This window comes from Catharus ustulatus, chromosome 38 (genome assembly GCF_009819885.2).
Source record: "Catharus ustulatus isolate bCatUst1 chromosome 38, bCatUst1.pri.v2, whole genome shotgun sequence".
Lineage (NCBI taxonomy): Eukaryota > Metazoa > Chordata > Aves > Passeriformes > Turdidae > Catharus > Catharus ustulatus.
Genome location: NC_046258.1, coordinates 867,002 through 892,085, shown reverse-complemented (window position 1 = coordinate 892,085; position 25,084 = coordinate 867,002). Strand labels below are relative to the sequence as shown.

At 56.7% G+C, this 25,084-nt stretch overlaps 1 protein-coding gene, 3 pseudogenes and 9 gene segments (V, D, J or C); 5 read left to right on the top strand and 8 right to left on the bottom strand.

Annotated features, from left to right (window-relative positions):
- Positions 1 to 3,440: 3,440 nt before the first annotated feature.
- LOC117010101 lies at positions 3,441 to 3,851 on the bottom strand (the record flags this gene model as incomplete). The annotated part of the segment is given in 1 exon segment: positions 3,441 to 3,851. A coding segment is annotated over 1 exon segment (411 nt), but the record flags the coding sequence as incomplete, so codon positions are not given.
- Positions 3,852 to 4,164: 313 nt separating this feature from the next.
- Positions 4,165 to 5,112, bottom strand: LOC117010100. The segment is given in 2 exon segments: positions 4,165 to 4,280; positions 4,689 to 5,112. Coding segments are annotated over 2 exon segments (540 nt in total).
- Positions 5,113 to 7,405: 2,293 nt separating this feature from the next.
- On the bottom strand, positions 7,406 to 7,917 carry LOC117010099 (the record flags this gene model as incomplete). The annotated part of the segment is given in 2 exon segments: positions 7,406 to 7,509; positions 7,623 to 7,917. Coding segments are annotated over 2 exon segments (399 nt in total), but the record flags the coding sequence as incomplete, so codon positions are not given.
- A 15-nt stretch (positions 7,918 to 7,932) lies between these two features.
- LOC117010098 lies at positions 7,933 to 8,963 on the top strand. The segment is given in 3 exon segments: positions 7,933 to 7,950; positions 8,089 to 8,451; positions 8,931 to 8,963. Coding segments are annotated over 3 exon segments (414 nt in total).
- Positions 8,964 to 10,371: 1,408 nt separating this feature from the next.
- Positions 10,372 to 11,110, bottom strand: LOC117010097 (annotated as a pseudogene).
- Positions 11,111 to 12,035: 925 nt separating this feature from the next.
- LOC117010096 lies at positions 12,036 to 12,880 on the bottom strand. The segment is given in 2 exon segments: positions 12,036 to 12,458; positions 12,803 to 12,880. Coding segments are annotated over 2 exon segments (501 nt in total).
- A 40-nt stretch (positions 12,881 to 12,920) lies between these two features.
- LOC117010095 lies at positions 12,921 to 13,824 on the top strand (the record flags this gene model as incomplete). The annotated part of the segment is given in 2 exon segments: positions 12,921 to 13,376; positions 13,792 to 13,824. Coding segments are annotated over 2 exon segments (489 nt in total), but the record flags the coding sequence as incomplete, so codon positions are not given.
- Positions 13,825 to 14,298: 474 nt separating this feature from the next.
- LOC117010094 lies at positions 14,299 to 15,890 on the bottom strand. The segment is given in 4 exon segments: positions 14,299 to 14,340; positions 14,989 to 15,361; positions 15,585 to 15,697; positions 15,804 to 15,890. Coding segments are annotated over 4 exon segments (615 nt in total).
- Positions 15,891 to 18,076: 2,186 nt separating this feature from the next.
- LOC117010093 lies at positions 18,077 to 18,576 on the top strand (annotated as a pseudogene).
- Positions 18,577 to 18,644: 68 nt separating this feature from the next.
- On the bottom strand, positions 18,645 to 19,554 carry LOC117010092 (annotated as a pseudogene).
- A 651-nt stretch (positions 19,555 to 20,205) lies between these two features.
- Positions 20,206 to 20,782, bottom strand: LOC117010091. The segment is given in 2 exon segments: positions 20,206 to 20,617; positions 20,772 to 20,782. Coding segments are annotated over 2 exon segments (423 nt in total).
- A 29-nt stretch (positions 20,783 to 20,811) lies between these two features.
- Positions 20,812 to 21,168, top strand: LOC117010090 (the record flags this gene model as incomplete). The annotated part of the segment is given in 1 exon segment: positions 20,812 to 21,168. A coding segment is annotated over 1 exon segment (357 nt), but the record flags the coding sequence as incomplete, so codon positions are not given.
- A 950-nt stretch (positions 21,169 to 22,118) lies between these two features.
- LOC117010089 (Ig heavy chain Mem5-like) lies at positions 22,119 to 24,990 on the top strand (the record flags this gene model as incomplete). Its single annotated transcript, XM_033084374.1, has 3 exons — positions 22,119 to 22,449; positions 24,486 to 24,533; positions 24,623 to 24,990. Coding segments are annotated over 3 exons (747 nt in total), but the record flags the coding sequence as incomplete, so codon positions are not given.
- Between the last annotated feature and the right edge of the window lie 94 nt (positions 24,991 to 25,084).

Genomic DNA, 25,084 nt, shown 5'->3' with positions numbered 1-25,084 from the left:
TTACAATAAAACTTTATTGGGGTTAATGACTGTCACCCTAAGGACTAACAATGGAATAATTTGTGTTCAAAGTCAATTTAAACCCAACATGCCCGGATCCGGCACCTCATCCCCATCTCCCCTTGTTCCCGCAGGGCTCTGGGCGGCCGTGACCCTGCTGGAGTCTGGGGGTGACCTCCAGTCCCCCGGGAGTTCGATGGCTTTGGTGTGTCGTGGTTCTGGATTCACGTTTGGGAATAACGGAATCATGTGGATCCGCCAGAGCCCCGGGAAGGGGCTGGAATGGGTGGCACAAATCAGCACCGGGGGTCGTTACACAAACTTTGCGCCATCAGTCAAGGGCCGGTTCTCGATCTCCAGGGACGACGGGCAGAGCTCGGTGATACTGACCATGAACAACCTCAAGGAAGAGGATTCCGGTGTTTATTTCTGCGCCAAAGAATCTGGTGCTAATGGCAACCCTTGTGCTGATTGCGTGGATGATTTCAGCCTCATCCCTGTCCCCAAATGTCCCCACACCCTTCCCCCAAACCCCAACCCCTGACCCCATTCCTGTCCCCCTGACCCAGCCTGGAACTGGTTCTGCCCCAAATCCCCTCCCCAGACCCCGATCTCCACTCCAGGTCCCACGTCCTGACCGTGATTGGCTCTGGGTCGGTGCAGGGTCGGTCCTGGATCTCCAGGCCGAGGATTCTGGTGCCAATTTCTGTGCCCAACGGCACAATGGTGCTGGTGCTGGTTGTGCTGGTGCTGGTTCCGTCCCCCCTATAGCTGCTCTGACCCCCCCTGACCTTTCCTGCCAATCCCAACCCCTGACCCAACTCTTGGCCGTTCCTGCAAAGCTTTGAGCTCTGCACCCCAAACCTCAGCACTCGGCCCTGGATCCCAACTTTGGTCTTAAAGACTTTGAATCAAAGCTCAACTTTGGGACAGCACTAAAGACTTGGGGTCAGTGCTCAAGGTCAGGGTCAAGGTTTGGGGTTTGGGGGAAGGGTCTGGATACAGGTGGGAACAAAACCATCAACATAAGCAGCAGCAGGAGTAGCATAATTATCACCAGGAGGCTTGCCGCAGAAATAAACGGCGGAATCCTCGTCCTTGAGGTTGTTCATGGTCAGCGTCACCGAGCTCTGCCCGTTGTCCCTGGAGATCGAGAACCGACCCTTGACTGATGGTGGATACCAAGTGTCTCCATCATAGTCAATCGCTGCCACGTATTCCAGCGCCTTCCCGAGGCTCTGGCGAACCCAGGCCATGGAGGAATGCCCGAAATCAAATCCATTCCCGTGGCAGAGCAGAGTCAGGGACCCCCCGGGGGGTGGGAGGTCCCCCCCACACTCAGCAGCCCAGAGCTGAGGATTTGACACAAAGAGCTGAGAAATCGGGGCAGAGACGATTCAGGGGTGCAGCAAAGGGTCGGGGTCGGGCCAAGGGCTGAGATTTGGGGTGAGGGGACAGGTGGGGACACAATGATGGGGGCAGGGCCAAAACCACCATGACCAGGATGAGGAACAGCATCAGCACAGAAACCACACGGAGTTTTGGCACAGAAAGTGGCGCTGTGACCCTGCTGGAGTGCGGGGGGGACCTCCAGCCCCCTGGGGCATCTTTGGCCCTTGTTTGCCGCACCTCCGGTTTCACTCTAGGGGATTATGGGATGTACTGGATCCGGCAGAGCTCTGGGAAGGCGCTGGAATTGGTCGCGGCGATCAGCAGCGCTGGCAGCACCACCTGGTTCGGGCTTTCGGTGTAGGGCCGGTTCTCGATCTCCAGGGACAACGGGCAGAGCTCGGTGACGTTGACCATGAACAACCTCAAGGACGAGGATTCCGCCGTTTATTTCTGTGCCAAGGGTGCTTATGCTGGTTGGACTGCTGATGCTGCTGGTGCTCGTTATGTTCATGGTTATGGCCTGATCCCGGTCACTGTGTCCGCACCTTTCCCCAAATGTCCCCAGACCCTTCGCCCAAACCCCAATCCTTGATCACGACCTTGAGCACTGACCCTGAGTCTTTAGTGCTGTCCCATAGTTGAGCTTTGATTCAAAGTCTTTAAGACCAAAGTTTGGATCCAGGGCCGAGTGCTGAGGTTTGGGGCGCAGAGCTCAAAGCTTTGGAGGAACGACCAAGAGTTGGGTCAGGGGTTGGGATTGGCAGAAAAGGTCAGGGTGGGTCAGAGCAGCTGGAGGAGCAGCAGTAGCACCAGGAAAATTAGCACCAACATAACCATCAGCACCCTTGGCGCAGAAATAAACGGCGGAATCCTCATCCTTGAGGTTGTTCATGGTCAGCGTCACCGAGCTCTGCCTGTTGTCCCTGGAGATCCTGAACCGGCCCTTGACCGACGGCGCGTAGGCAGTGCTGGAACTCTTGCTCTCAATACCAGCTACGAACTCCAGCGCCTTCCCAGGGCTCTGGCGTATCCAGAACATGATAACATTGCCAAAATTGAATCCAGACGTGCGGCAGAGCAGAGTCAGGGACCCCCCCGGGGGGCTGGAGGTCCCCCCCACACTCCAGCAGGGTCACGGCCGCCCGGAGCCCTGCGGGAACAAGGGGAGATGGGGATGAGGCGCCGGATCCGGGCATGGCCCGGGCTGGGCGTGGCACTCTGGGGCCCCTGGGGATGCAGAAACAAAGAGTCTGTGCCCAGTCCCAGTTCCAAAGTGTTCATTGGCATATTTGTGGTTATCTCGGCTCCAGCCCCCCGGGGGGTCTCTGACTCTGCTCTACCGTGGGTCTGGATTCACGTTCGGGAGTTTTGGCATGTACTGGGTCCGCCAGAGCCCCGGGAAGGCGCTGGAATGGCTCGCAGGGATCAGCAGCAGTGGCAGCAGCACAGCATACGCTCCATCGGTCAAGGGCCGGTTCTCGCTCTCCAGGGACAACGGGCAGAGCTCGGTGACGCTGACCATGAACAGCCTCAAGGACGAGGATTCCGCCGTTTATTTCTGTGCCAAAGATGCTTATAGTGGTGGTGGTACTGCTGGTGCTGCTGATGCTTATGCTGTTTGGTTGGGTATTTCAGATTCATGCCCAATCACAGCGCACAGTCCCAACTGTCCCCAAATGTCCCCAGACCCTTCCCCCAGCCCTCAACCCAGTCCCCCGTCCTGTCCCTTCGTCCCCACTCTCCCCCAGTTGCCCCAATGGCCACCACTGACCACAAACCCTCCCCTGGTTCTGTCTCAAATCTCAACCCAAAAATCAGAAATTCAGGGATTAGGACAAAGGCTCCGGCCCGACCCCAGACCCGGCACCGAACCGCTTCTGCCGGCGTCGGCTCCGCGTCACCTCGACCAGTCAGGGGAGGGGGAGCCGGGGGAGATTTGGGCCAAAATTGGGGCAAAAATTGAGAATTGGGGCCACGATGGAGGAGTCTTGGTGAGTAGCTGAAGTATGGGATCAATATCTGGCATTTGGGGGAAAATTTGGGGATTTTTAGGACATATGGTGAGCCAGCTCTTCCCGCATTGGGCCACAGCCAGCACCATGTGCGAAATCAACAACAGCAGAAGCCGCCCATTCACAGTTATTGGTGTAACATCTGGCGCAGAAATAAACGCCGGAATCCTCGTCCTTGAGGCTGTTCATGGTCAGCGTCACCGAGCTCTGCCCGTTGTCCCTGGAGAGCGAGAACCGGCCCTTGACCGACGGCGCGTACTCGGAGTTGTCACCAGCGCTGTTGATCTGTGCGATCCATTCCAGTCCCTTCCCAGGGCTCTGACGGATCCAGTAGATTTCGTAGTTCCCAAAATCGAACCCAGACCCGCGGCAGAGCAGAGTCAGGGACCCCCCGGGGGGCTGGAGGTCCCCCCCGCACTCCAGCAGGGTCACGGCCGCCCGGAGCCCTGCGGGAACAAGGGGAGATGGGGATGAGGCGCTGGATCCGGGCGTGGCCCGGGCTGGGCGTGGCGCTCCGGAGGCGCCCGGGACCCACCTGGCAGGGCCAGCACAGCCAGGAGGGCGAGGAGCGGGAGGGAGCTCGAGGCCATGGCTGGGATGTGCCGGGTACGGGGTCCTGGGGGAGGTTTGGGGCAGAACCGGTGAAGATTTGGGGCTGGGATGAGGCGGCTGTGACCCTGCTGGAGTGCGGGGGGGATCTCCAGCCCCCCGGGGCCACCTTGGCCCTGGTTTGCCGCGGCTCTGGATTCAGTTTTGGGGGTTACGAAATGAGATGGGTCCGGCAGAGCTTCGGGAAGGGTTTGAATTCGTGGCACTGATCAGCGGCGATGGAGGTTACACCTTCTATGGGGCCTCGGTGCGGGGCCGGTTCTGGATCTCCAGGGACAACGGGCAGAGCTCGGTGACGCTGACCATGAACGACCTCAAGGACGAGGATTCCGCCGTTTATTTCTGTGCCAAATCTGTCGACAGTTGCTGCGCTGGTATTGCTGCTGTTGATGATGTTGGTGGCTTTGGCTCCGTCCCCACCTGTCCCTGTGCCCCAGATCCTTGTCTCAAACCCCAACCCTTCACCCCATTGTTTGTTTTGGTTTAGGACAAATTTGGGAGGTCCTGCACTCATGGTGTCCCACAAGGAAACAGATTCCAGTAAATTCAAATGGACCCAAAAAGATTCACAGCTCAACTTTGGACCCAGGGCTGTAGAATCGGGGTCAGTGCCCAAGGTCACAGTCAAGGGTTGGAGTTTGGGGACATTTGGGGACCTGGGGAAGGGGACGGGACCAAATCCATCAACAGCATAAGCATCAGCATAACCAGCACCAGTGTTTGTGGCACAGAAATAAACGGCGGAATCCTCGTCCTTGAGGCTGTTCATGGTCAGCGTCACCGAGCTCTGCCCGTTGTCCCTGGAGATCGAGAACCGGCCCTTGAATGACGGCGCGTACCAGGTACTGCTGCCACTGCTGCTGATCATTCCAACCCATTCCAGCGCCTTCCCGGGACTCTGGCGGACCCACTGCATGTAGGAGCTTCCGAAATTGAACCCGGAGGCGCGGCAGAGCAGAGTCAGGGACCCCCCGGGGGGCTGGAGGTCTCCTCTGGACTTCAGCAGGGTCACGGCCGCCCAAAGATGATATAAATGTAAATAATAATCACAATAAACACCTTTTAACTTGGACTGGGCACAGACTCTTTGTTTCTGCATCCCCAGGGGCCCCAGAGCGCCACGCCCGGATCCGGCGCCTCATCCCCATCTCCCCTTGTTCCCGCAGGGCTCCGGGCGGCCGTGACCCTTCTGGAGTGTGGGGGGGACCTCCAGCCCCCCGGGGGGTCCCTGACTCTGCTCTGCCGTGCCTCTGGGTTCGATTTTGGGAAATTTGCAATGGGTTGGATCCGCCAGAGCCCCAGGAAGTCACCGGAACTCGTTGCGCGGGTGAGCTGGAAGAGTGGCATTTACTACGCGCCGTCAGTCAAGGGCCGGTTCACGTTGGCCACCGATGACGGACAGAGCTCGGTGACGCTGACCATGAACAACCTCAAGGACGAGGATTCCGCCGTTTATTTCTGTGCCAAATCTGCTCACACTGATGGTGGTTGGGATGCTGCTACTGCTCCAGTTTATGGTTTTGGCCCTGTTGCCATGACCTGGTCCTAACTTGTCACTGTGCCCTGAATTCCTTCCCCAAATTCTCACCTCCTGGCCCCCCAGTCCCCACCTTTTTGGTTCCTCATCCTGACCTTGCCCCTCTAAAGTAATCACTTGCCCCAGAACTCAGCCAGTTCATCTGAAATCCACATTGTCCCGCCAAAGCCACCCGGGCTGACACCAGCCCCCAGTGCTGACCCAAATCTTCAACAGCACCAGCGTTTGCATCAGGACGGGCATTTTTGGCACAGAAATAAACGGCGGAATCCTCGTCCTTGAGGTTGTTCATGGTCAGCGTCACCGAGCTCTGCCCGTTGTCCCTGGAGATCGAGAACCGGTCCTTGACCGACGGTGAGTAGTGGGTGGTGTCACCATCGTTGTAGATACTCGCCACGAATTCCAGTGCCTTCCCAGGGCTCTGGCGGGTCCAGAACATTCCATAATTCCCAAAATTGAATCCATTCCCCTGGCAGAGCAGAGTCAGGGACCCCCCGGGGGGCTGGAGGTCCCCCCCGCACTCCAGCAGGGTCACGGCCGCCCGGAGCCCTGCGGGAACAAGGGGAGATGGGGATGAGGCGCCGGATCCGGGTGTGTTGGGGTTAAATTGACTTTGAACCCAAATATATTCCGTTATTAGCTCTGATGATGACAGTCATTAACCTCAATAAGTTTTTATTATTACCCTGATTTCCAATAATTCATAAGCCTTAGAAAAATCAATTAAATGAAAAAAATATAAGTTAAAAAAGTGTAACACTTGAATTTAATTATTCCTACTGATTTAGGAGGTTTTTCTAGAGTTGCCCTTAATTGTCATCCCTAGTAACTCTAATTAACTGCACTAATTACGACCCCCAGCAGCTGCCAGCAGCTGCAGCTGCACTGAAAGCAAAACCCGAAATTTGGGGCCATTTTGGGCTATTTTGTGGCTTTTTGTGGAAGTCCCCAAAGGGGCGGATCCGGCCCTGAAAGCAGAAAAACCTGAGCCAGGAGGGTTTGGGATCATTTCATTAAGTTATTGTTAATTGCAGTTATTTTCATTATTTTCTGTGATTGTTAAAAAGCATTTAAAACAATAAATAAGTTATTGAAACATCTGGACACCATAAACAGGGATTTAAAGAGACACTCTGGAGTCCAGCCCAATTAAAAATTCATTAACACCCCCCAAACTCCCCAGGACCCCGTACCCGGCACATCCCGGCCATGGCCTCGAGCTCCCTCCCGCTCCTCGCCCTCCTGGCCCTGCTGGCCCTGCCAGGTGGGTCCCGGGCACCTCCAGAGCGCCACGCCCAGCCCGGGTCACGCCCGGATCCGGCGCCTCATCCCCATCTCCCCTTGTTCCCGCTGGGCTCCGGGCGGCCGTGACCCTGCTGGAGTGCGGGGGGGACCTCCAGCCCCCCGGGGGGTCCCTGACTCTGCTCTGCCGCGCCTACGGTTTCAGTTTCAGGAGTTATGGAATGTTCTGGATCCGCCAAAAATCTGGAAAGGGACTGGAATATGTCGGCAGTATCGACACTGGTGGAAGCACGTCCTATGCGCTGTGGGTGCAGGACCGGTTCAGGATCTCCAGGGACAACGGGCAGAGCTCGGTGACGCTGACCATGAACAACCTCAAGGACGAGGATTCCGGCGTTTATTTCTGTGCCAAATGTTTCAGTTGGAATTGTTACTACGTTGTAACTGCTGCTGCTGTTCTTGGTAATCGCTGTTATATCGACAATGCTGTTTGTGGTCCCAAGCCCTCATTGTTGGGTCCCCAAATGTCCCAAATTTCCCACACTGTTTACCCAAATCCAAGCCCTACATTCCAAATCTCGGTCATTTTACTCCAAATTCTTCCAGCGCTCCCTCAAAATTCATCTTTCCCCCAGTTGGGTCCTTGTGCCCCGAATCTCCACCTTTCATCCCAGATTTCCACTCCCTTCCCTCGTGACCATTGCCCTGGGGATTCCCCTGGGTCAAGAAAAATCTCAAAAAGGGTCAGCAAACCCAAACCTCCCCAGTGGGCACCAAACCAACATAAATACCACCAGCAGCAGCACCCCAGTAACAACCAGCATTAGTACATTTGCCGCAGAAATAAACACCGGAATCCTCGTCCTTGAGGTTGTTCATGGTCAGCGTCACCGAGCTCTGCCCGTTGTCCCTGGAGATCGAGAACCGACCCTTGACCGACGGCGCGTACTCGGTGCCGCCGTCAGTCCAGATCCCTGCCAGCAATTCCAGCGCCTTCCCAGGTCTTTGGCGGATCCAGAACATGGTGAAGCTCCCAATATCAAATCCAGAGCCACGGCAGAGCAGAGTCAGGGAACCCCCGGGGGGCTGGAGGTCCCCCCCGTACTCCAGCAGGGTCACGACTGCCTGGAGATGAAATAAATGTTAATAAAAATCCCAGTGAAACTTTGTCGCTGGGGCTGGGCACAGACTCTTTGTTTCTGCATCCCCAGGGGCCCCAGAGCGCCACGCCCAGCCCGGGCCACGCCCGGATCCGGCGCCTCATCCCCATCTCCCCTTGTTCCCGCATGGCTCCAGGCAGCCGTGACCCTGCTGGAGTGCGGGGGAGACCTCCAACCCCCCAGGGGTTCCATGGCCCTTGTGTGTCGCACTTCTGGATTTGATTTCGGGAGTTTCTCTGTCCTGTGGGTCCGGCAGAGCCCCGGGAATGCGCTGGAATGGGTCGCAGGGATCCACAGCGGTGGCGGCAGCAAGTACTACGCAGCGTCTGTCAAGGGCCGGTTCTCGATCTCCAGGGACAACGGGCAGAGCTCGGTGACGCTGACCATGAACAACCTCAAGGACGAGGATTCCGCCGTTTATTTCTGCACCAAATCTTACTATGCCAACGAGGGTGATTACAACGCTTGTGCTCATTGTGTTGCCAATGCCGATTCACATGCAAGTCCTCATTGCTGGGTCCCCAAATCTCCCAAAATTCCCCCAAAATTCCAGTTCCTGTTTCAGTGCCGAACTTGTCAGTGGTGTTGGTGATGATCCTGGCGCTCCTTACGTTGATGATTTCCACCCGTAGCCGTCATCCGATCCGCACCAGTCCCCAAATGAAGAAAAAAGAGGCTCCAAACAATCCCCAAACTGGAGACCCAGAACTCCCAGGGCTGTTACAGCTTGGGCCCAGTGCTGAAGATTCGGGGTTGGTGCTCAAGGTGGGGGTGAAGGGTTGGGATTTGGGGAAGGGTCTGGGGACATTTGGGGACATTTGGGGACAGGTGAGAGAGATGGGACCTTAAACATCAACATAATTAGCAGCAGTGTCTCTGCCACTATCATCAGATTTGGCGCAGAAATAAACGGCGGAATCCTCGTCCTTGAGGTTGTTCATGGTCAGCGTCACCGAGCTCTGCCCGTTGTCCCTGGAGATCGTGAACCGACCCTTGACCGATGGCGCGTAGGCCGTGCTGCCATCCTTGTGGATACTTGCGACAAAATCCAGCGCCTTCCCGGGGCTCTGCCGAGCCCAGGTCATTCCGAAACTCCCAAACATGAACCCAGATCCACGGCAGAGCAGAGTCAGGGACCCTCCCGGGGGGCTGGAGGTCCCCCCCGCACTCCAGCAGGGTCACGGTCGCCTCATCCCATCCCCAAATCTTCACCGGTTCAGCCCCAGACTCCCCTGGTTTGATCTAAATCTCCCCCAGAATTTTTCTGAATTTAAAAATCATGGAAAATAATGAAAATGTCTTCAATTAACAAACAATTAATGAAATGAACCCAAACCCTCCTGGCTCAGGTTTTTCTGCTGTCAGGGCCGGATCCGCCCCTTTGGGGACTTCCTCAAAAAGCCACAAAAAGGCCCAAAATGGCCCCAAATTTCGGGTTTTGCTTTCAGGGCAGCTGCAGCTGCTGGCACCTGCTGGGGGCCGTAATTAGAGCAGTTAATTAGAGTTACTAGGGATGACAACTAAGGGCAACTCTAGATAAACCTCCTAAATCAGTAGGAATAATTAAATTCAACTGTTTTGCTTTTTTCATTTATATTTTTTTCATTTATATTTTTTTCATTTAATTGATTTTTCTCAGGGTTATTGATTATTGGCAATCAGGGTTATAATAAAACTTTATTGGGGTTAATGACTGTCACCCTAAGGACTAACAATGGAATAATTTGTGTTCAAAGTCAATTTAAACCCAACATGCCCAGATCCGGCGCCTCATCCCCATCTCCCCTTGTTCCTGCAGTGCTCCGGGCGGCCGTGACCCTTCTGGAGTCCGGGGGTGACCTCCAGCCCCCCGGGAGTTCGATGGCTTTGGTGTGTCGTGGCTCTGGATTCACGTTTGGGAATAATGGAATCATGTGGATCCGCCAGAGCCCCAGGAAGGGGCTGGAATGGGTGGCACAGATCAGCACTGGGGGTCGTTACACAAACTTTGCGCCATCAGTCAAGGGCCGGTTCTCGATCTCCAGGGACGACGGGCAGAGCTCGGTGACGCTGACCATGAACAACCTCAAGGACGAGGATTCCGCTGTTTATTTCTGCGCCAAAGAATCTGGTGCTAATGGCAATCCTTGTGCTAATTGCATGGATGATTTTGGGGTCATCCCTGTCCCCACCTGTCCCCACCTGTCCCCATACCCTGCACCCAAACCCCAACCCCTGCCCCATTCCTGCCCCCCTAACCCAACCTGGGGGTTCTTTTGGGTTCTGCCCCAAATCTCTGCCCTGACCCCGATCTCCACTCTTGGCCCCACGTCCTGACCCTCGCTGCTGATTCTGGGGGGATCCCTCAGGGTTTGGGGCCAGTGGGGGAGGTTTGGGTTTGCTGACCCTTGTTGAGATTTGGGGTGACCCAGGGGAATCCTCAGGGCAAAGGCGACGAGGGAAGGGAGCGGAAATCTGGGGTGAAAGGCGGAGATTTGGGGGAAAGGGTCCCAAATTGGGGGAATGTCAAGAGTTGGGGCAGTAACGGAGGAGTTTGGGGCAAAATGGCCAAGATTTGAGAGAAAGGACTGGGATTCTGGGAAAGAATATGGGAATTTAGGATATTTGGGGGACCAGCAATGGGGGCTTGAGACCACAACTGGCGTCGTTGATATAACCAGGATTGGCGGTAGAAGCAGCAACATAACCATAACACCAATTGGTGGAACATTTGGCACAGAAATAAATGGCGGAATCCTCGACCTTGAGGCTGTTCATGGTCAGCGTCACCGAGCTCTGCCCGTTGTCCCTGGAGATCGTGAACCGGCCCTTGACCGACGACGCGTAGTTGGTGTAACGGCCATCGCTGTTGATCTGTGCGATCCATTCCAGACCTTTCCCGGGTCTTTGGCGGACCCAGTACATGTCGTAACTTCTAAACGTGAACCCAGACCCGCGGCAGAGCAGAGTCAGGGACCCCCCGGGGGGCTGGAGGTCCCCCCCGCACTCCAGCAGGGTCACGGCCGCCCAGAGCCCTGCGGGAACAAGGGGAGATGGGGATGAGGCGCCGGATCCGGGCGTGGCCCGGGCTGGGCGTGGCGCTCCGGAGGCGCCCGGGACCCACCTGGCAGGGCCAGCAGGGCCAGGAGGGTGAGGAGCGGGAGGGAGCTCGAGGCCATGGCCGGGATGTGCCGGGTACGGGGTCCTGGGGGGGTTTGGGGCAGAACCGGTGAAAATTTGGGGCTGGGATGAGGCGACCGTGACCCTGCTGGAGTGCGGGGGGGACCTCCAGCCCCCCGGGGGGTCCCTGACTCTGCTCTGCCACGGATCTGGGTTCAATTTTGGGAGTTATGCCATGTTCTGGCTCCGCCAGAGGCCTGGGATGGGACTGGAATACGTCGCAGCGATCGGCTATGATGAAGAGCCCTACTACTCATCGTCTGTCCAGGGCCGGTTCAGGATCTCCAGGGACAACGGGCAGAGCTCGGTGACGCTAACCATGAACAGCCCCAAGGACGAGGATTCCGCCGTTTATTTCTGCGGCAAATGTGTTTATGGTGGTGGATGGGCTGTTTATGCGGTTGGTGCTGGTTTTGTTGATGGTTTCATCCCCAACCCAGTCACTGCATCCCCACCAATCCCCAAATGTCCCCAGACCCTTCCCCCAAACCCCAACCCTTGACCTGACCTTGAACATTGACCCCGAGTCTTTAGTGCTGTCCCAAAGTTGAGCATTGATTCAAAGTCGTTAAGACCAAAGTTTGGATCCAGGGCCGAGTGCTGAGGTTTGGGGAGCAGAGCTCAAAGCTTTGCAGGAACGGCCAAGAGTTGGGTCAGGGGTTGGGATTGGCAGAAAAGGTCAGGGGGGGTCAGAGCAGCCGGGGTGGGACGGAACCAGCACCAGCATAACCAGCACCAGCACCATTGTGCCGTTGGGCACAGAAATTGGCACTGGAATCCTCGACCTGGAGATCCAGACCCGGCCCTGCACCGACCCAGAGCCCATCACGGTCAGGGCGTGGGGTCGAGAGTCGAGATGGGGGTCAGGGGAGGGCAGTTGGGGCAGAACCAGTTCCAGTCTGGGCCACGGGGGCAGGAATGGGGTCAGGGGTTGGGGTTTGGGGGAGGGGTCCTGGGGCAAGTGGGAACAGATGGGGACACCCTGATGGGGATGGGGCCCAATCCATCAATATAAGCAGCAGCAGCAGCAACATAAGCACCACTATAAGCACGTTTGGCGCAGAAATAAACGGCGGAATCCTCGTCCTTGAGGTTGTTCATGGTCAGCGTCACCGAGCTCTGCCCGTTGTCCCTGGAGATCGAGAACCGGCCCTTGACCGAGGGCGCGTACACGGTGCTACCACCATTGCTGTTGATACTTGCAACGTATTCCAGCGCTTTCCCGGGACTCTGTCGCATCCAACCCATTCCAAAACTCCCGAAATCGAATCCATTCCCGCGGCAGAGCAGAGTCAGGGACCCCCCGGGGGGCTGGAGGTCCCCCCCACACTCCAGCAGGGTCATGGCCTCCCAGAGCCCTGCGGGAACAAGGGGAGATGGGGACAGGCACGGCTCAAACCCCTGACCCCCAATCCCGACTCTGTGCCCCAAACGAAGCACAGAACACCAAGGACTCTGCACCATTCCATGCCAATCACCCAGCGCCATTCACTCTGCCTCTAAACATTGTTTATTTTTATTAATTATCTCTGATTTCAGTCACTCTTTGTTCCATTGGTGATCCGCTCTGGCCCTTGAGACGAACGCGCGTCTTTATTCGTCACCTCCTTGGTTGATTGGTGGAGCCTTCATCTGATTGGTCGATCCCATTTTTGGTGCCTCTGAGTTCTGTCAGTGACTTTCTGCTTCACCTTCTCTCCCTGCGCCGTCGGCTGTTTGACCGCGGATTTGAGCTGGTTCAGAAGGTTGGGTCGGTTTGTTTGGAACATTTCCAATTTCCTGAAATTGGGATCCTGCAGCGAATTGTGACCCCGGCACGGCCGGATCCGGCGCCTCATCCCCATCTCCCCTGTTCCCGCAGGGCTCTGGGCGGCCGTGACCCTGCTGGAGTGCAGGGGGGACCTCCAGCCCCCCGGGGGGTCCCTGACTCTGCTCTGCCGCACCTCCGGTTTTGATTTTGGAAGTTACACCATGAGTTGGATTCGCCAGAGCCCCGGGAAGGGGCTGGAATGGGTCGCTGGGATCCACAACAATGGTGGCAGCACCTACTACGCGCCATCAGTCAAGGGCCGGTTCTCGATCTCCAGGGACAACGGGCAGAGCTCGGTGACGCTGACCATGAACAACCTCAAGGACGAGGATTCCGCCGTTTATTTCTGTGCCAAACACGGCGCTGGTGGTTCTGCTCATGCTTATGGTATTGATGGCTTTGGCCCCATCCCCTTTCCCAGGTCCCCAAATGTCCCCAAACTCCAACCCTTGACTGTGACCTTGAGCACCAACCCGGAGTGTTCAGCCCTGAGGATTCCCCTGTGTCACCTCAAATCTCAGCCACCGCCACCAAACCCTGAGGGAATCCCCCAAAATCAGAAGCGAGGGTCAGGACGTGGGGCCAAGAGTGGAGATCAGGGTCAGGGCAGAGATTTGGTGCAGAACCAGTTCCAGACTGGGCCAGGGGTGCAGGAATGGGGTCAGGGGTTGGGGTTTGGGGGAAGGGTCCGGGGACATTTGAGGACAGGTGGGGACCCAGAGTCAGATGGGGTGAAAATCATGAACATGTTTAACACCAGCCCAAGTAGCACCAGTACCAGCATATTTGGCACAGAAATAAACGGCGGAATCCTCGTCCTTGAGGTTGTTCATGGTCAGCGTCACCGAGCTCTGCCCGTTGTCCCTGGAGATCGAGAACCGGCCCTTGACCGATGGCGCGTAGTTGGTACTGCCACCATAGCTGATCCCTGCGATGTATTCCAGCGACTTCCCGGGTCTTTGGCGGACCCACAACATTGTGAAACTCCCAAAATCAAACCCAGAGGCTCTGCAGAGCAGAGTCAGGGACCCCCCGGGGGGCTGGAGGTCCCCCCCGCACTCCAGCAGGGTCACGGCCGCCCGGAGCCCTGCGGGAACAAGGGGAGATGGGGATGAGGCGCCGGATCCGGGCGTGGCCCGGGCTGGGCATGGCGCTCTGGGGCCCCTGGGGATGCAGAAACAAAGAGTCTGTGCCCAGCCCCAGTTACAAAGTGTTCATTGGGATATTTGTGTTTATCTCGGCTCCAGCCCCCGGGGGGTTCCTGACTCTGCTCTGCCGCGGCAATGGATTCGATTTCGGAAAATTCGGGATGGGCTGGATGCGCCAGAGTCCCGGGGAGGGACTGGAATTCGTGGCAAGGATCAGTAACAGTGGTGGCTACACCGAGTACGCGCCGTCAGTCAAGGGCCGGTTCACGATCTCCAGGGACAACGGGCAGAGCTCGGTGACGCTGACCATGAACAGCCTCAAGGACGAGGATTCCGCCGTTTATTTCTGTGCCAAATCTGATGGTACTGCTGCTCCTGCTCCTGAGTATGTTGACAATGCTCATGTGGGCACTGCTGTGAGTGATCACCTGAACCCAAATGTCCCCAAATTTCCCCCCAGCCCCCAAACCCAGTCCCAGTTCTTGACCATTGATCCCAACCTTGCCCTCCTCTGCTCCCAGTTCCCAAATCACAACTGCCGACCCCAAATCTCAACTTTGTTCCCCTGAACTCTACCCTGAAGGATCCGATTTGGGTCAGCACTGGGGATCGGTGTCAACCCAGGCGGCTTTGGGCCAACACCACGGATTTGGGGAGAGTTGGGCCAGTGATCCCGTTAGAGGGGCAAGGTCCAGCTCAGGAGACCAAATGGTCCTGACTGAGGGCCAAGGGCTGAGAATCTGGGAGAAATACTGGAAAATTTGGTGACAAGAGCTGAAAAGTTTTGGTAGTGCCTGTTCAGAGTTGCAGGACATGGTTTGGGATTGGCCAAGGGTTGAGGTTTGGGGGAAGGGTTTGGGAACTGAGCCCGGATTTCAGGGATGGAACCAAACCCACCCCGAGCGCCGGAATGAGCAACATCAGCAGTAAAAGGTTCAGCGCCATCGTAAGTTTTGCCGCAGAAATAAACACCAGAATCCTCGTCCTTGAGGCTGTTCATGGTCAGCGTCACCGAGCTCTGCCCGTTGTCCCTGGAGATCGAGAACCGGCCCTGCACAGACGGCGCGTACCGCGTGGCGCCACCGTTGCTGTGGATACTCGCTACAAATTCCAGTCCCTTGCCGGGACTCTGGCGGTACCAGCCCATTCCAAAACTCCCAAAATTAAACCCGGAGGCGCGGCACACCAAAGCCATCGACACCCCGGGGGGCTGGAGGTCCCCCCCGGACTCCAGCAGGGTCACGATCGCCCGGATCGAGATAAACACAAATATCCCAACGAACACTTTGCATCTGGGTCTGGGCACAGACTCTTTGTTTCTGCATCCCCAGGGGCCCCAGAGCGCCACGCCCAGCCCGGGCCACGCCCGGATCCGGCGCCTCATCCCCATCTCCCCTTGTTCCCGCAGGGCTCCGGGCCGCCATGACCCTGCTGGAGTGCGGGGGGGAACTCCAACCCCCCGGGGGGTCCCTGACTCTGCTCTGCCGCGGGTCTGGGTTCAGTTTTGGGAATTACGACATGTTCTGGATCCGCCAAAGACCTGGGACGGCGCTGGAATTTGTCGCAAGTATCAACACCAATGGTGGCACCACCCGGTATGCGTCGTCAGCGCAGGGTCGGTTCTCGATCTCCAGGGACAACGGGCAGAGCTTGGTGACGCTGACCATGAACAACCTCAAGGTCGAGGATTCCAGCATTTATTTCTGTGCCAAATGTTCCACTAGTGGTTGTTACAGCAGTTATGGTGGTGCTTCTGTTGGTCATATTGGCGATGCCGTTTCTGGTCCCAAGTCTCCACTGTTTGATGCCGAAATCTCCCATATTTCCCACATTCTTCCCCCAAATCAAAAGGCTTCCCCTCAAATCTCAGCCATTTTTGACCAAACTCATCCAGCCCTGTCCTTAATCTCAACTTCCCCCCATCTGGGATCATTCCCCCTAAATCTCCGCCTTTCACCCCAGATTTCCTCTCCCTGCCCTCGTGGTCGTTGCCCTGAGGATTCCTCTGGGTCACCCCAAATCTCAGCCACCACCACCAAACCACCATAAATACCACCAGCAGCAGCACCCCAGTAACAACCACCATTAGTACATTTGGCGCAGAAATAAACGGCGGAATCCTCGTCCTTGAGGTTGTTCATGGTCAGCGTCACCGAGCTCTGCCCGTTGTCCCTGGAGATCGAGAACCGGCCCTTGACCGATGGCGCGTACTGGGTGCCACCGTCAGTCCAGATCCCCGCGACCAATTCCAGCCCCTTCCCGGTCATTTGGCGGATCCAGAACATGGTGAAACTCCCAATATCAAATCCAGAGCCACGGCACAGCAACGCCAGGGACCCCCCGGGGGGCTGGAGGTCCCCCCCGCACTCCAGCAGGGTCACGGCCGCCTCATCCCAGCCCCAAATCTTCACCGGTTCTGCCCCAAACCCCCCAGGACCCCGTACCCGGCACATCCCGGCCATGGCCTCGAGCTCCCTCCCACTCCTCGCCCTCCTGGCCCTGCTGGCCCTGCCAGGTGGGTCCCGGGCGCCTCCAGAGCGCCACGCCCAGCCCGGGTCACGCCCGGATCCGGCGCCTCATCCCCATCTCCCCTTGTTCCCGCAGGGCTCCGGGCGGCCGTGACCCTGCTGGAGTGCGGGGGGGACCTCCAGCTCCCCGGGGGGTCCCTGACTCTGCTCTGCCGTGGGAATGGATTCGATTTTGGGATCCACGACATTTTCTGGTTCCGCCAAAAACGTGGAAAGGGGCTGGAATTTGTTGCATGGATCTACAACACTGGTGACAGCACCGATTACGCACCGTCGGTCAAGGACCGGTTCACGATCTCCAGGGACAACGGGCAGAGCTCGGTGACGTTGACCATGAACAACCTCAAGGACGAGGATTCCAGCATTTATTTCTGTGCCAGATGTTACAGCAGTGGCTGTGGTGCTGTATTTTCTGCTGTTGTTGGTCTCGGAGACGATTCCAACTGTAGCCGAATGCTCAAAGTGCTGGGCTCCCAAATGTCCCGAAATCCCTCAGTCCTTCCCCCATAGACCAACCTTTGGTTTCCTCCCTCACGTCCTCCCTCAAACTCCTCCATTCTTGTCCCAACACTCGAATTTCCCCCCCAAGTTGTTCCCATTTCCCCCAAATCTCCCCCTCCCCTGATTGGCCGAGCTGACGCGGAGCCGACGCCGGCAGAAGCGGTTCGGTGCCGGGTCTGGGGCCGGACCGGAGCCTTTGCCCCAATCCCTGAATTTCTGATTTTTGGGTTGAGATTTGGGGTAGAACCAGGGGAGGGTTTGGGGTCAGTGGTGACCATTGGGGCAACCGGGGGAGACTGGGGGCGAAGAGTCAGGACTGGGGCAAGGGCTGAGGGCTGGGGGAAGGGTCAGGGGATATGTGGGGACAACAGGGGAATGGGTGAAGGGGACGGGGCCAAACCCATGAATATCATCAGCATCAGCACAACAACTAGCAGCAGATTTGGCACAGAAATAAACGTCGGAATCCTCGTCCTTGAGGTTGTTCATGGTCAGCGTCACCAAGTTCTGCCCGTTGTCCCTCGAGATCGTGAACCGGCCCTTGACTGACGGCGCGTAGTAGGTGTTGCCACTCTTGCTGATACTCGCAACCCATTCCAGCGCCTTCCCGGGGCTCTGACGTATCCAGAACATTTCAAAACTCCCAAAATTGAATCCATTTCCACGACAGAGCAGAGTCAGGGACCCCCCGGGGGGCTGGAGCTCCCCCCCGCAATCCAGCAGGGTCACGGTCGCCTCATCCCAGCTCCAAATCTTCACCGGTTCTGCCCCAACCCCCCCAGGACCCCGTACCCGGCACATCCCGGCCATGGCCTCGAGCTCCCCCCCACTCCTCGCCCTCCTGGCCCTGCTGGCCCTGCCAGGTGGGTCCCGGGTGCCTCTGGAGCGCCACGCCCAGCCCGGGCCACGCCCGGATCCGGCGCCTCATCCCCATCTCCCCTTGTTCCCGCAGGGCTCTGGGCGGCCGTGACCCTGCTGGAGTGCGGGGGGGACCTCCAGCCCCCCGGGGGTCCCTGACTCTGCTCTGCCGCGGGAATGGGTTCAATTTTGGGAGTTCCTACATGGGCTGGGTTCAGCAGAGCCCCGGGAAGGCGCTGGAAACGGTCGCAGAGATCAGCAGCACCGGTGGCTACACCTACTACGCGTCATCAGTGCAGGGTCGGTTCTCGATCTCCAGGGACAATGGGCAGAGCTCGGTGACGCTGACCATGAACAACCTCAAGGACGAGGATTCCGCCGTTTATTTCTGCGCCAAATATGATGGTGCTTGTTTGGGTTTCACTTGTGTTTCTTACACTTTCTACGGTTTTGACCTCGTCCCCATCATCGCGTCCTGCGCTGTCCTTGTACCCCCGACCCTTTCCACAAGCATCAACTTTTCACCCCAATATTTGTGTGCATTTTGGGCAAATTGGGGAGGACTCGTCCTCATGAGGTTCCTCCAGGAAACAAATCCCAACGGATTCCAAAGGACTTAATTCTGCACTTTGGACGTAGCGGTGAAGACTCAGGGCCAATGCTCATGGTTGGCGTCAAGGCTTGGGATTTAGTGGAAGGGTCGTGTTGCATTTGGGGACACGTGGGGACGCTGTGAAGGGGAGGGGTTGAAATCATCAATATCATTAGCACCAGCATGAGCACTAGCAGCACCAGCACTTTTAACACAGAAATAAATGGCGGAATCCTCGTCCTTGAGGTTGTTCATGGTCAGCGTCACCGAGCTCTGCCTGTTGTCCCTGGAGATCGAGAACCGGCCCTTGACCGATGGCACGTAGTAGGTGCTGCCACTGCTGGTGATCCCTGCAATCCATTCCAGCGCCTTCCCAGGGCTCTGTCGAACCCACTGCATGTAGTAACTCCCAAAATCAAACCCGGAGGCGCGGCAGAGCAGAGTCAGGGACCCCCCGGGGGCTGGAGGTCCCCCCCACACTCCAGCAGGGTCACGACCGCCCGGAGCCCTGCGGGAACAAGGGGAGATGGGGATGAGGCGCCGGATCCGGGCGTGTTGGGGTTAAATTGAGTTTGAACCCAAAAATATTCCATTATTAGCCCTGGTGACGACAGTCATTAACCCTAAAAAACTTTTATTATAACCCTGTATGCTGATAAATATTACACTCAATAAAAACCAATTAAATGAAAAAAGACTATAATGAAACAAATAAAACTATTTATTGTAATTGCTCCTATTAATTCAGGAGGTTTTTTAACTGTATTGGCCTTAAATTTCTGCTCAAATAACTCTAATTAACCACTCTAATTACAACCACCAGCAGGTGCCAGCAGCTGCAGCTGCACTGAAAGCAAAACCCGAAATTTGGGGCCATTTTGGGCCTTTTTGTGGCTTTTTGGGGAAGTCCCCAAAGGGGCGGATCCGGACCTGAGAGCAGAAAAACCTGAGCCAGGAGGGTTTGGGTTAATTTTATTGATTTATTGTTAATTGCAGTTATTTCCATTATTTTCTGTGATTTTTTAATTCAGGAAAATTCGGGTGGAGATTTAGATCAAACCAGGGGAGTTTGGGGGAGAACTGGTGATGATTTGGGGATGGGATGAGGCGACCGTGACCCTGCTGGAGTGCGAGGGGGACCTCCAGCCCCCCGGGGGGTCCCTGACTCTGCTCTGCCGTGGATCTGGGTTCACGTTTGGGAGTTTCGGAATGACCTGGGCTCGGCAGAGCCCCGGGAAGGCGTTGGATTTTGTCGCAAGTATCCACAAGGATGGCAGCACGGCCTACGCGCCATCAGTCAAGGGCCGGTTCTCGATCTCCAGGGACAACGGGCAGAGCTCGGTGACGCTGACCATGAACAACCTCAAGGACGAGGATTCCGGCGTTTATTTCTGCGGCAAATATGCTGAAACTGGTGCTGGTGGTTATTGGGGTGCTGTTGCTGGTGGTATTTATGGCGGTTCGGTGCCCACAGGGCAGGTTTGGGTTTGCTGACCCTTGTTGAGATCTGGAGTGACCCAGGGGAATCCTCAGGGCAATGGTCAGGAGGGAAAGGAAAGGAAATCTTGGGTGAAAGGCGGAGACTTGGGGGAAATAATTCCAAACGGTGGGAAAGACGAGAACCGGGAAGGAGCTTGGGGAATTTGTGGATAAAAGGTCAAAATTTGAGGGGAAGGATTGACATTTGCAGGAGTAATGACGGAATTATGGGATATTTGCGGGTAAAGAAGTAGGGGCTTGAACCAAAACCTGCATCACCAATCCAAGCAACAGCATCAGAACCACAAGTGCCATCATCACATCTGGCACAGAAATAAACGGCGGAATCCTCGTCCTTGAGGCTGTTCATGGTCAGCGTCACCGAGCTCTGCCCGTTGTCCCTGGAGATCGTGAACCGGCCCTTGACGGACTCTGCGTAGGAGGTGCTGTCATCGCTCTTGATGGCTGCAAGCGATTCCAGAGTCTTCCCGGGTTTCTGGCGCATCCAGAAAATGGCGTGGCTCCCAAAATTGAACCCAGATCCACGGCAGAGGAGAGTCAGGGACCCCCCAGGGGGTTGGAGGTCCCCCCTGCACTCCAGCAGGGTCACGGCCACCCGGAGCCCTGCGGGAACAAGGGGAGATGGGGATGAGGCGCCGGATCCGGGCGTGGCCCGGGTTGGGCGTGGTGCTCTGGGGCCCCTGGGGATGCAGAAACAAAGAGTCTGTGCCCAGTCCCAGTTACAAAGTGTTCATTGGGATATTTGTGTTTATCTCTACTCGGGGCAACCGTGACCCTGCTGGAGTGCGGGGGGGACCTCCAGCCCCCCGGGGGGTCCCTGACTCTGCTCTGCCGCGCCTCCGGGTTCAATTTTGGAAGTTCCTACATGCACTGGGTTCGCCAGAGCCACGGGAAGGCGCTGGAATCTGTCGCAGAGATCAGCAGCAGTGGCAGCACCTACTACGCGCCGTCAGTCAAGGGCCGGTTCACGATCTCCAGGGACAATGGGCAGAGCTCGGTGACGCTGACCATGAACAGCCTCAAGGACGAGGATTCCGCCGTTTATTTCTGCGCCAAATATGCTGGCGGTGGTGCTGATTGGGCTGGTGTTAAACACGTTCATGATTTTCACCCCATCTGACTCTGGGTCCCCACCTGTCCTCAAATGTCCCCAGACCCTTCCCCCAAATCCCAATACTTGATCCTGACCTTGAACACTGTTCCTGAGTCTTTAGCGCTGTCCCAAAGTTGAGCTTTGATTCAAAGTCTTTAAGACCAAACTTTGGATCCAGGGTCGAGTGCTGAGGTTTGGGCCCCAGAGCTCAAAGCTTTGCAGGAACGGCCAAGAGTTGGGTCAGGGGTTGGAGCTTTTCCCATCTCAGCCTCCAGGACGAGGATTCCAGTGCTGATTTCTGCCCCAAATGCACCACAGGTCGATGCCATGAAATGTTTTCTGTGATTTTGGTGCTGGGATTGGAGCTGGTGTGTCGGACATTGGCTCTGGAGATGTCCCCACCTTGTCCCCAGCTGGAGGGAGGGGCCAGGACTGGGGTAGGAGAGGGGGTGGGAGAAGGGGCTGGGGACAGCTGGGGACAGCAATATTCCAACTGTCACCAACGGTATCTTTGGCACAGAAATAAAGGGCGGAATCCTCGTCCTTGAGGTTGTTCATGGTCAGCGTCACCGAGCTCTGCCCGTTGTCCCTGGAGATCGAGAACCGGTCCTTGACGGACGGCGCGTACTCGGTGTAACCACCACTGGGGTGGATCCCTGCGACGAATTCCAGCGCCTTCCCGGGGCTCTGGCGGAACCAGGCCATCCAGTGACTCCCAAAATTGAATCCAGAGGCGCGGCACACAAGGGCCAGAGACGTCCCGGGGGGCTGGAGGTCCCCCCCGGACTCCAGCAGGGTCACGGCTTCCCAAAGATGATATAAAGGTAAATAATAATCACAATAAACACCTTTTAACTTGGACTGGGCACAGACTCTTTGTTTCTGCATCCCTGGGCACCTCCGGAGCGCCACGCCCAACCCGGGCCACGCCCGGATCCGGCGCCTCATCCCCATCTCCCCTTGTTCCCGCAGGGCTCCGGGCGACCGTGACCCTGCTGGAGTGCGGGGGGGACCTCCAGCCCCCCGGGGGCTCCCTGACTCTGCTCTGCCGTGGATCTGGATTCGATTTTGGGGGTTATGGAATGATCTGGATCCGCCAAAGACCCGGAAAGGGATTGGAATATGTTGCAGAGATTGACTATGATGGCGACACTTACTACGCGCCGTCGGTGCAGGGCCGGTTCTCGATCTCCAGGGACAACGGGCAGAGCTCGGTGACGCTGACCATGAACAACCTCAAGGACGAGGATTCCGCCGTTTATTTCTGTGCCAAAAGTGCTGTTGCTGGTTGGGGTGCTGATGGCGCTGGTGCTAGTTTTGTTGATGGTTTCAGCCCCGTCCCCCTCCTCAGGTCCCCAGACCCTTCCCCAAATTGTTGGAGCCCAGTTTGGATTTTGGCCGCCTGGAAACCAACGGGAGGATTTGTTCCCGCTCTGTGCATTCCCGTTCTGGAGGAGCAAACCTGGAAGGGCCCTTTTGTGTCCCTGCAGGAGCGCAGGGAGCAGGGCCTGGCCCGGCACAGCGTTTGTCCAGGCTCAGATAAAACCGGCAATCCTTCAATCCTGCACGGGGGGAGAGCACAAAGAGCAGGGAGGAGACCCCGAGGGCAGGGGAGCAGGAGTCGGGGTCCAGAGGGAAGAGAAGGAGGAGACGCCGCGAGTTTGGGCTGAGCCCAGAGCCGGCAATTAGTCTCCATCTGTTAATTAATTCATGGCACAGCTGATCCTGCCCCTGCTCCATTGACTGGCCCTGAATTTATTATTTCTTTATTTTTTTTACACCTGTTAGGTACGACGCTTGCCTTGCTTTGGTTCCTGACACTAATAATGGAAAACTATACTTTGAAGTAAAAATTAACTCCAACACGCCCGGATCTGGCGCCTCATCCCCATCTCCCCTTGTTCCCGCAGGGCTCCGGGCGGCCGTGACCCTGCTGGAGTGCGGGGGGACCTCCAGCCCCCCGGGGGGTCCCTGACTCTGCTCTGCCGCGCCTCCGGGTTCGATTTTGAGGATTATGGAATGTTCTGGATCCGCCAAAGACACGGAAAGGGACTGGAATACGTTGCAGGGATTGACAGTGATGAAGACACCGCCTACGCGCCCTCGGTGCAGGGCCGGTTCTCGATCTCCAGGGACAACAGGCAGAGCTCGGTGATGCTGACCATGAACAGCCTCAAGGACGAGGATTCCGGCATTTATTTCTGTGCCAAATCTGGTGATGGTTTTGTTGCTTGGTCTGGTGCTTATTTTGTTGATGGTTTTAGCCCCATCCCTCTCACCTGTCCCCAAATGTCACCAGACCCTTCCCCCAGCCCTCAGCCCCTGCCCCAGTCCTGGCCCTTTGTCCCCAGTCTCCCCCGGTTGCCCCAGTGGTCACCACTGACCCCAAACCCTCCCCTGGTTCTGCCCCAAATCTCAACCCAAAAATCAGAAATTCAGGGATTTGGACAAAGGCTCCGGCCCGGCCCCAGACCCGGCACCGAACCGCTTCTGCCGGCGTCGGCTCCGCGTCAGCTCGGCCAATCAGGGGAGGGGGAGCTGGGGGAGATTTGGGGGAAATGGGAACAACTGGGGGGGAAAAGTCGAGAGTGACGGGGACAGACCAGAAACGGTCAAAACGGTCAGCACCACCATAAGCCCTTGACAGACGGCGCGTAGTAGGTGTCTCCATCATAGTCCATCCTTGCCACATGTTCCAGCACATTCCCGGGGCTCTGGCGAGCCCAGACCATGGAGGAACCCCCGAAATCGAATCCATTCCCCTGGCAGAGCAGAGTCAGGGACCCCCCGGGGGGCTGGAGGTCCCCCCCGCACTCCAGCAGGGTCACGGCCGCCCGGAGCCCTGCGGGAACAAGGGGAGATGGGGATGAGGCGCCGGATCCGGGCGTGTTGGGGTTAAATTGACTTTGAACCCAATTATATTCCATAATTAGCTCTGATGATGACAGTCATTAACCACAATAAAGTTTTTTTAAAACCCTGATTGCCTATAATTAATAACCGTTAGAAAAATCAATTAAAATAAAAAAATATAAATGAAAAAAGAAAAACAGTAGAATTAATTATTCCTACTGATTTAGGAGGTTTATCTAGAGTTGCCCTTAGTTGTCATCCCTAGTAACTCTAATTAACTGCTCTAATTATGGCCCCCAGCAGGTGCCAGCAGCTGCAGCTGCACTGAAAGCAAAACCCGAAATTTGGGGCAATTTTGGGCCTTTTTGTGGCTTTTTGGGGAAGTCCCCAAAGGGGCAGATCCGACCCTGAGAGTAGAAAAACCTGAGCCAGGAGGGTTTGGGTTGAATTCATTAATTGTTTGTTAATTGCTGTTATTTTCATTACCCCAGGATCTCACCATCCCCTCCTCGCCCTCCTGGCCCTGCTGGCCCTGCCAGGTGGGTCCCGGGCGCCTCCGGAGTGCCACGCCCAACCCGGGCCACGCCCGGATCCGGCGCCTCATCCCCATCTCCCCTTGTTCCCGCAGGGCTCCGGGCGGTCGTGACCCTGCTGGAGTGCGGGGGGGACCTCCAGCCCCCCGGGGGGTCCCTGACTCTGCTCTGCCGTGCCTCTGGATTTGATTTTGGGAATTACTACATGCAGTGGGTCCGCCAGAGCCCTGGGAAGGCACTGGAATGGGTCGCAGGGATCAGCAGCAGTGGCAGCAGCACCTACTACGCACCGTCGTTCAAGGGTCGGTTCTCGATCTCCAGGGACAACGGGCAGAGCTCGGTGACGCTGACCATGAACAGCCTCAAGGTCGAGGATTCCGCCGTTTATTTCTGCGCCAAATATGCTGGTACTGGTGTTACTTGGGCTGGTGTTAAACACGTTCATGATTTTCACCCCATCTGACTCTGGGTCCCCACCTGTCCCCAAATGTCCCCAGACCCTTCCCCCAAATCCCTATACTTGATCCTGACCTTGAACACTGTTTCTGAGTCTTTAG